Below are 10,749 nucleotides of genomic sequence, written 5' to 3'. Positions count from 1 at the left end.
AATCATCATGAGAAGATTTGACAAGGAAGTTGATACAATTTCTATTCCAACTCCATTGCCAAATACAGGTACCTTTTGAAAAATAATAATAGACGAATCAAATTTATGGACAAAATAGTAATAATATATTTTTGTTTATAATTAAAAAAAAAGTCATTAACCCATTAGATAACTGCTGCAATCGTGAGAAAATTAAATAACTGCTCCACTTACAAATATTCCTCACTATTGTCGATTTTTTTTCTGCATCTTGCTATCTTTTGGTTCAGACATGCATTTACTAAGAAAGGGACACCTGCAAATCATCATGAGAAGATTTGACAAGAAAGTTGATACAATTTCTATTCCAACTCCATTACCAAATACAGGTACCTTTTGAAAAATAATAATAGACGTTATGATAATATACAAGTGATTGGTATTTTATATTTACGGTTTATTTTATTTTTGAGTACTAATTTTTAATTTTTAAAAGAAAATTCAAAGGACAAGTACTCTTTATCTTATTCCATTTTTACATCTAAAGTTTGTATTTTTTTTTTTGTATAATTATAGATCGAGCACTACTACTCAAAACCAATATATAAAGCCAATACTAGAGTTTGGTGTCCAATTTTTATAGACACCATTTGCCCTCAAATAATTTATTTTATAAATCAAATTTATGGACAAAATAGTAATAATACATTTTTGTTTATAATTAAAAAAAAGTCATTAACCCATTAAATAACTGCTGCAATCGTGAGGAAATTAAATAACTGCCCCACTTACAAATATTTCTCACTGTTGTCGATCTTTTTTTCTACATCTTGCTATCTTTTGGTTCTGACATGCATTTACTAAGAAAGCAAAAATCGTGAGAGGATTTGACAAGGAAGTTGATATAATTTCTATTCCAACTCCATTGCCAAATACAGGTACCTTTTGAAAAATAATAATAGACGTTATGATAATAAATACAAGTGATTGGTATTTTATATTTACGGTTTATTTTATTTTTGAGTACTAACTTTTAATTTTTAAAAGAAAATTCAAAGGACAAGTACTCTTTATCTTATTCCATTTTTACATCTAAAGTTTGTATTTTTTTTGTATAATTATAGATCGAGCACTACTACTCAAATATATTCTATAATACTAAAATTTATCTATAAATATATTCTATATTTATTAAAATTTATCAATATTTTTTTTGCATTGTTTGATACGCATTATCAAAGTCTATGTTTATTAATTGATACGTATTATTAAAGTCTATGTTTATAATTTTCTAAACTATCTAAATTATTAATTATGTAGAGTATTGAATTTGACATTTATTTATAAAGAGTACTAAAATTGATATTTACTAATTTTTTGAATTATTGCAAAAAGATTAATTAATTTAATATTATTCATCTGTCATATGATTGGTATATAAAAGATGTAAAAAAATTTATACTTACCAATGGTAGAGTGAAAAATCTCTACGTATATTTTGTTAATTTTTTTCTTTATTTTTAATATGTTCTATATTAAAAAATATTATTTTTTATTAATTATTAGATTGACATATAACACAATAAATATAATAAATATAGTAAGATACGAACTTTGTTAATTAATTTTTTAAATAATCTGACAACTTAAGATAAGAACTTTGTTAATTGGTTTTGTTAATCTCTTTCTTATTTTTAATCTATTTTACATTGGATAATATTATTTTTTATTAATTATTAGATTGACATATAACATTTAAATGTGTTAAGATAAGAACTGTGTTATATATTTTTCGTTATTTCAACTTTTATGATTATCTCGTTCTCTTTATTTTTCTATGTCATAGGCTAAGTAAGTTTTAATTTATTATTCTTCTTTTATATATATATATATATATTCTATTTTAAAAATTATTTTATTTTTTTAGGTTTTCTAATATTTTTATTGTATTTTTCTTTTGCTTTAAAAATTTTATGGTATGAAGATCTTCTGTTAAACGATTCTAACCGTATGATCAAGAAAGAAGTTTAAGATAATAAGTTTGAATTTTGGTAATTTATTGAGTCTAATTGAAATAAACACATTGAAATACAATAAACAGAATCGTTAATGCAACATTTATTAATGAATAATTACTAAAAAAAATATTATCTATACCAATATATAATGGGGATATAGAATTGTGGTATCCAATTTTTTCTTCTTATTTTACCCCTGTTTTTTTTTATTAAAAATTGGCTTTATCCCATGACAGAACTTAAAAATAGATTTCAATAAAAAAAACTGCTACTACGTACTCAATTCTTTTTATTTTATTTTATTTTTTCAAAAACTGGCTTTAACCCACGACAGATTTAAAACTGATTCACCTTCAACCCACGACAGAATTTAAAGCTGATTCACTTGATTCACTTTCAATAAAAAAACTATTAATACGTACCGATTCACTTTCAATAATAAAAACTTCTGCACCTTCAATTGTACTTTATTCAAGATAGTTAAATATCTGTTTCACTTTCAATGGTGCTCTTGCAATCCTTTTTCTTCTTTGCGTCTTGCTACCTTATGTTCTGACAAATATAATTGGAAAATTCAACGAATCAGCAATCATATTATATCAACTAATATAATTTTTATCCCAAATCCATTGCCAAGTACAGGATTAAAATGGTAGGAGCCACCCCATCATCATCATCATCATCATCATCATCATTTTGTTTCAGGTAACATAAAACTTAACATGTATTATGATAATTTAATTTTTTCGGCTATAAATTCAATTTTTGCTTAATATCTATATTCTACTCTTTGAAAAATCTAGAATTGAAAGCGCATGATAATGGAATTGGTGCAAATAACAGACGTCATAGTAACATAATTGGTTGGTATTCTATAACAAAATTAATTAAATTAATATACACTATTTATATATTTCTGATGCTTATTATTTAACCTTAAAAAATTACATATAATAGAGCACTCCTTAATAAAAAAATACAAAAAGTTACTAGAATTTTGTGTCAAATTTTTGTTAGACTTCGTATAACCTTACATAATTTATTTCATAAAATAAATTTAGTGGACAAAAAAATAATTTTTTTTAATATTCCATCTTTATCATATAGTATATAAATAATTAAAAAATTAAAATAAACAATGTATTCATAAAACTAATAATAACAAATAGATTAAAGAGAAAAAATATTAACATATCGCTTATTTTTTGTCACGTGTATGTTTAAATCTGAGTGATTAAATATATTTTACAAAGTAATAACTATAAAATGAAAATAAATTTATTGCTCTAAATTATTAAAAGAAGTATTGAGTACTCTTTAACTAAAACTTTTATTATAAATTTATTACAAAAACATATATTTATGTTTCAAATTAACGTAGATGCTTGGGATAAAATATTAAAAATAAAAAAATATGCATTTGCATTCTTATATTAAAAAAATAAATAAAGTCATTTTAAACACAAAAATACTACGTTATAAGATAATTATAAAAAGTTGTCAAACATAATAATTTTATTATCAAAATAGTATTTATATATTGTGTTAAATTAATGTAATATAATAATTTTTAATATACTTTAATTTAATTTTTTTAGTTTTTATTTTAATTTATATATTTTCATATTTTAAAATTTTGGTAATAATATATATTTTTTATAATTTTAAAATAAAACCAGGAGAAATCTGACTTAAATACAAACATAATGATAGAAGAAGAATACAAGAATATTGATATTTTATCTCATATATTTAAATACATGGCATAAATAAAAATTAATCCTTCTTATTATAAAATTATTTTCCATTTAAAAATTTAACAAATGCCAAAATTTGATCACGGTAAAATGGGTCATAATTTTATAAAAAATCTAAATACTATATTAAATATTACAAACAGTGATTGGATAAATAATTTTCAAATTCTAAAATTAAAAACATAGATAACGCTTTACATATTTATATGAGTTACTGAATCAATTTTTATTGAATAACTATTTTAAATATCAATTATAAAAAAATGCTACTATATTAGCCAATAATAATAATCATGAGACACGTAACATTATTTATTATTAAAAAATATATTAATTTAATAATATTAAATATGTAACAAAATTCTAATGTGAAATGTTAACATATAAACACAAAAAATAAAGATAAATTAGAGTATAACAAATAAACTATTTTTTAAAAAATATTTCTGCAATTTTAACAGACAAAATACTCATCATATTGTTAATTTATTATAATAAATTAAAAAAATAAATTTAAAAATATCACAAATTAATGGACGATATTCAAACTTTGAAAAAAATCAATGAAAAAAATATAATAGAAGAATATTATTTTTAAAATATTTTCTGTTTCAGAATAAAATTAAACAAATTTAAAATAATTAAAATCACCTTTATACGTGACATAAAAGTTAACTTTAATCATGATAACTAATTTTACTCTTATGAATTTAAATTATGCTTATTATCTATATTGCTCTTTAAAAATATAGGTCTGGAATCACATTATAATGAAGTTGTTCAAGTAAAAGATGTGGTGATGTCCTAACTGGTTAGTACCCTATATATTTAAAACATGTAATAACGTCATTTTAAGTCATTTTTCCTATGCATTAAATCTTAATATAGAAGATTAACAAAATTAATTAACTTAATTTACGCGATTTGATTTGATTTCTGAGAACTAATTTTTAATTCTTTTAAGATAATCTACAACATATTAAGTTTGTATTTTTTTTGTATTAGTATAGGTCGAGACATACACCACTGCTACTAATTCAATGCCTCAATCAATCTCTTATAATAAACCAGTTACAAACAATGCTAAAAGCCATGCAAATATGAAGTTAGTACTCACTTACTCTACTTATATTTTAATATTTTATCTTCATCGCATAATATTCATTTAAAATATTTTTTGTATTGAATAAATTAAGAGGTTCGATATTGTACACTACTATATAAAATGCCTAATGTTAAACAAAATTATGAATTCTATAATAAAAAAATAAAACAAATAATTAACAAATACTATAAATTTTAAATAGGCAATACATTCATAAGACTAATAATAACAATAACTTTGTAATAAAATTTTGGTAACAACATATATCTTTTAAAATTAAATAGTAAAATTAGAAAAGATCTACCTTAAATCCAAAATAACAACTATTGGAAAATAGTACAAAAATATGTCTTATTTTATCTCATGTATTTATTAATGTATTGTATAAATTATATGGATCCTTTTTATTATTGAATCTTTACCCAATTAAAAATTTAATAGATAGTAAAATTTGGTCATGGCAAAATGTGTTCTAATTTTTTAAAAAATATCAAAATACTATATTAAATATTATAAGTCAATAGGTAACTAAATTAAAAATTCTCAAATTAAAAATATAGATAACATTGTATATATTTTTATGAGTTACCGGACAAATTTTTATTGAATAACTAATTTAAGTACAAACTAAAAAAATGCTACTACAAATATTATTTAATGGCAATAACCATAATACACATAATATCATTTAGTGATGAAAAATAAATCTTAATTAAATTACAATAACTAAATAATGAGTTCTTGATGATAAAAAAATTATCAAATTAAAATTTGATAATGTATGGAATATAACATAAACACCAAAAAAAAAAAAAAACAAAATAAAATATAATGAATAAACTAATTTTTAAAAATATTTTCGCAATTTTAGCGGACAAAATCTTCATTATATCGTTATTTTGTCATAATAAATTAAAAAAATTAAATTAAAAATATTATAAATTAATAGACGACATTCAAAACTTTTAAAGAAATACAATAGAAGCATTATCATTCTGAAAATATTTTTTGTATATTTTAGAATAGTTGAGAATAAAAATTTACTCTATCGAATATTCCACCTCATATATTACTTAGAACTTTAAACTATGACGATTTTATATTACCTATTTATTTATTGTGTGGTTTTATAATTTAACATTTTAAAGTGTTTTATAGTAATTTTAATTTCAACAAAATATGATATAAATAAAATCATGTCAATATTAAAATAAAAAATATTTATCTAATAAATTTGAAAAGTAAATAATATATTAACAGAAAAATAAAATTAATTTCTTAAAAACAATAGAAAAGCGGCCGAAATAAAACTACTTTACACAACACATCAAAATTAAATTCCAAATAAATAAACAATCTTTCATATTTAATTAAGAATTTTAAATTTTAGACCCTATTTGATGGAAAACAAAATATTTTGAGGCGCCTATTTGCCCTAAAAGGAGGTTGCAATAGCAGCATTACCAAATCTTGGACTGAAAAAAAAACACACTCAGAAATCAGAACCAAAATACCCAACCATGACAAACTTCTACCGCGAAACCGACCTCCCGGCTTTCTGAGCGGTAAAACGCCGGAGCATCATCGTCGTCGCTACGCTCTCCGCCGCGGGTGGCGTTCACGTTCTTCTCATCTTGCTCTGCTTCTGATGCTACCTCCTACGCAGCGCCTCTCTTCTCTTCAACAAGGACCTCAGTGACTTCTCTCCTTCACATCCTCTTCTACCTCACCCGTATGCATTCTTTCTCATATCTAAAACATTGTTTCCATTATCCAGCATCGCTCGAATTTTCAAATGCTAGCCTCTTGTTTGATGAAATGTCTGTAGATTTTGCGGCCATGCTTTGATGAACCTTTTTTGGAAGAGAAAGTACACAAATTGATTTTTAGTTAGCTAACATTAGTCAACCCTAGTGTAGGATTTAGGGTTAAAAGGTTTATGATTTAGGGTTAGAATTTAAGATAAACAAAATAATTCAAAAAAAAAGTTGGTTGGTCTAAAAAGGTTGATTACCTAGCATTACTCGTTTCGGAAGAGCTATTTTTTCCTGATTGCATGTGATTGGATTTATTTTCCTCGTTAAACACTGGTTAGGACTTAATTAATTTGAATCAATTGCATGAAATATGACATACATTCGTTAGTACAATGTATTTGTTTAAATGTAACCCATGGAGAAGTGTTTTATTAGAAGCAGCATCTACTGTGTTTCAAGTTCTAACTGCCTTGAGCATTGCATTATAGAACTTTGTGATTTATGTGTTTTAGTGTGGATTAATTTACTGTCTATATCAGCAAATTAAAAACCATAAACAAGACAAAAACATAACTTTTTGAAATTACTTCTTCACTTTGAAACTGATAATCTTAATAGTAGTTGTATAGTATGCCCTAAGATCCTCTTTGTGGGTAGAAGTAGTATTTATGCTTTTTAGTTGAGTTACTTGTTTGTTGATGTATTGATGTCTTAATTTATGCACAGGAAAAGAAGAATCGTCAGTGACTCTATCATGTCAGAGACATCCGAGAAATCAGGTTCTAATGAACCAGTTTCCCCTGACACTGCTGCTGAATTATCATCATCAACGATTTGGGACCATTTTACTGCATTGCAAGGCACCAAGAACAAGGCTAAATGCGACTATTGTGGTTGCGTGGTCAAATATGAAGATGAAACAAGTGCTATGCGTTCACATTTGAATAGATGTGATGCTAACACAAGCATTGATGGGAATAAAATACAAAAAACAATTTCTTCCATGTCAGATAGTGAAGAGGAGGGGTATGAAGATGGTCTTGGATCTTCCGAAGATACCTTCAAATTTGACCAAGAAGCATCTCAAAGGGCACTTACGAAGATGTTTGTAATAGATGAGCTGCCATTTTATCTCGTGAAGTCTGAACGCTTTAAAAATTTTCTACGTTCCATACAACCCCTGTTTGAGATCCCCTCACATGTTGCATTAATACAAGATGTTGTTACACTTTATCGTGAAGAAATAATAAAATTGAAAGAATATTTTTCTATTCATTCTCAAAGAGTTTGCCTTATCACTGAACCATGGACGTCAAGTCATGGATTAGATTTTATGAAAGTGACTGCACAATTCATTGATAATGACTGGAGGCTGCAAAAGAAAGTATTGAATTTTTGCCAAATCACTGGCTATTCAGAAGACGAAATGAATGAGTGCATTGAAGTTTGCTTAGGTAATTGGAAGTTGAATGAGGTTTTTAGTTTAACAGGTGATATTGCATCCTCGGATGATCCAGGTACTCAATATCTGGAAAAGAGAATAGGCTCTTGGGATAGCATATTCTTGAAGGGTGGGTATATTCATGTGCAATGTTGTGTGCATATTGTCAGCCTGATTGTGAAGGAAGCATTGAAAGAAATTCATGACTCTATTATAAGAATTCGTGGTGCAGCCATGTATATCAGATCTAGTCCTTCAAGAACAGTAAGATTTAGAAAGTGTGTTGAACATGAGAAGATTCATTATAAAGGTCTTATTCAGCTAGATGTTGAAACTGAGTGGAATTCAACCTATATTATGTTAGAGGGTGCTGTGAATTATCAAAAGGCATTTGAATTATATAAGCAGCGAGACCTTAACTATGTTGATGAGTTAAGTAGTGAAAGTGGGAAAGGCATACCTTCAGAAGACGATTGGAAATCTGCTCAATCAATGCTACCAGTTCTAAAATTCTTTTATGATTGTATTTTGCGAATTTTTGGTACCTCTTGCATTACTAGTGATATATACATGAAAGAAGTATTTGCTATTGGAAGGAAGATCCATCATTATCATGAACATGATGATGCTAGTATAAGTAGGATGGCTAGTAGGATGAAGAATATATATGACAAATACTGGGGGAATTCTAATGCAATTAACATGTTATTGATTGCTGTCGTGCTAGATCCCAGATTGAAGTTGGGTTATGTCAATTGGAATCTTGATTACTTCTTTGGCTCTGAAAAAGGAAGTGAGTTGAAAACGAAGTTGCTTTCCTGTCTTGGTTCACTTTATTGTTATTATCAAGTTACACACAAAGGGTCTCAAGATGATCAACATGCACAAATTGATGAAGATGATGATCTCTATGGTATGCGTTTATATCTGCAATCAACTGGCAATAAATCACATGTTAAATCTGAGCTTGATAGGTATTTGGAAGAAGAATGTGAGCCCTTGAATAAACAAGCAGAGTTTGATCTATTGAATTGGTGGAAGAGCAAGTCGAGCCGATTTCCCATCCTTGGAAGCATGGCTCAAGAGGTGTTGGCCATTCCTATTTCTGCGGTAACCTCAGAGTTTGCATTTAGTGCCAAAGGAAGGGTTATAGATCTCTATAGAAGTTGCTTACCACCCAAATTTCTGGAGATGCTTGTTTGTACAAAGAGTTGGTTAAAAGGACCTAGCTCATTATCTGCAGAGATGATCTTTTTGGAGGATGACAATGAGGATGATGAGATCTTTTCGGAAGATGATAATGAGGATTACAATGATGATTCCTAGTTTGGTAAGATGATATTGATGTCTAACATATTTTAGTTATTTTATTCACTATATATTTTGATAAGTATTCTGCCATTTTTATTTGTTTACTTTATTTATTTATTTTGTAGAGATGAATCGTCAAGAAGATGTTTCGATCATTGCTTAGTCTTGACGGCCGAAGTTTAGTTTTAAGATCCTTATTTTATAATGAACCTTATTTCTAGTCACTCACTCACTCTCTTGCTGGTTTTGGATTAAAGTTGACATGATGTAGTGAACAATCTATTATTGGCATTGATAGTCATTTTGCTGTTTAAGAATTTTATGCTATACTAAATTTTCTTACTATGTGCTTGTTTCCTTTAAAAACAAATTTGACTCGTGTTTCTATTAGGAAGAGTGGGAAGTCACTTATCTTGAATCAACGAATCACGTGTGCAATATTTTAGTCTCCTGTTCTGCTATATTAATAGCTTTTTTTATATATTTAATTAGTTACATTGAAATTTTGAATCACCATTCATACTATTAATTGCTTCCTTCTAATTCTGAGAAAAAATAATTGCTTCCTTCTAATCACATATGCATGTATGTATAGAATTTTATATTTTATATATGTAAAGCAATGATAATTTTGGTGGAAAATATCTCTGATATTTCACGCGGAGAAACAATAGTTGAAATATATTTAAATATTTGGAATAAATTAAAGGCAAAGTTTACCGTATAAAAATTAAAAAGGGAGAAGGCTTCTAGCCTTCTACATATGTAGATATACGTTGACGCCATGGAAAGAGTGACAAACTGACAAATGTTCGATCGGGGATAAACTCTGCAGCGTTACAAGAGACCTCAATTGCTCCCAGACTTGGTGGGAATTAATCCATCGCACATCAGATTTTTATTTAAAAATTTGTTATTAATTAATAAATTTAAATTTAAACTGTTAATACTTATTTAAATAGATTAAAAATTAACAATTAGACCAATCCAATTTGATCATGCACATCATTCTCCTTATGTATGTTTTTTTTGACATGATTCTCCGAATGCATTTAACTTCCCTTTTCTCGTCCAAAAAAAAATTTCCTTTTTTATTTTTTGAATTTTATTGTTATTCATCGTCCTTTATCCTCTACAAAATCAAAAAAAAAAAAAAAATACAAAAATACAAAAATGCCAATTCACACTATTTAAAAACTAGAAAAATAGGTCAAATAAAAAACATATTTATCATATTATAGTGCAAGTCCAAAAGTATAATTTTAACATTTTTTATTTCTTTTCTTGGACATGAATATTTTTTATTATTTTAAATATGCGATAAATTTGCCTCATATTACATAACTAGCAAAGCTAACAATACCAGTTTGTAATTATTTTT

General features: G+C 26.1%; 1 protein-coding gene across 1 annotated transcript; it reads left to right on the top strand.

The window, feature by feature from the left end:
• The first annotated feature begins 6,255 nt into the window (after nt 1-6,255).
• On the top strand, nt 6,256-9,713 carry LOC112738198 (zinc finger BED domain-containing protein RICESLEEPER 2). Its single transcript, XM_025788538.3, has 3 exons — nt 6,256-6,591; nt 7,343-9,387; nt 9,494-9,713. The coding sequence occupies exon 2, from the start codon at nt 7,371-7,373 to the stop codon at nt 9,381-9,383; it is 2,013 nt and encodes a 670-aa protein (XP_025644323.1). The 5' UTR covers nt 6,256-6,591; nt 7,343-7,370; the 3' UTR covers nt 9,384-9,387; nt 9,494-9,713.
• The last annotated feature ends 1,036 nt before the right edge of the window (nt 9,714-10,749 follow it).

This window comes from Arachis hypogaea, chromosome 13, assembly GCF_003086295.3.
Source record: "Arachis hypogaea cultivar Tifrunner chromosome 13, arahy.Tifrunner.gnm2.J5K5, whole genome shotgun sequence".
Classification (NCBI taxonomy): domain Eukaryota; kingdom Viridiplantae; phylum Streptophyta; class Magnoliopsida; order Fabales; family Fabaceae; genus Arachis; species Arachis hypogaea.
Note: the sequence above shows the minus strand (reverse complement) of the source record. Positions and strands in the feature narration are given on the sequence as shown.

What these genes read in the sequence shown, in the direction of transcription:
- LOC112738198 (XM_025788538.3), top strand. Translation starts at nt 7,371, where the DNA reads ATGTCAGAGACATCCGAGAAATCAGGTTCTAATGAACCAGTTTCCCCT.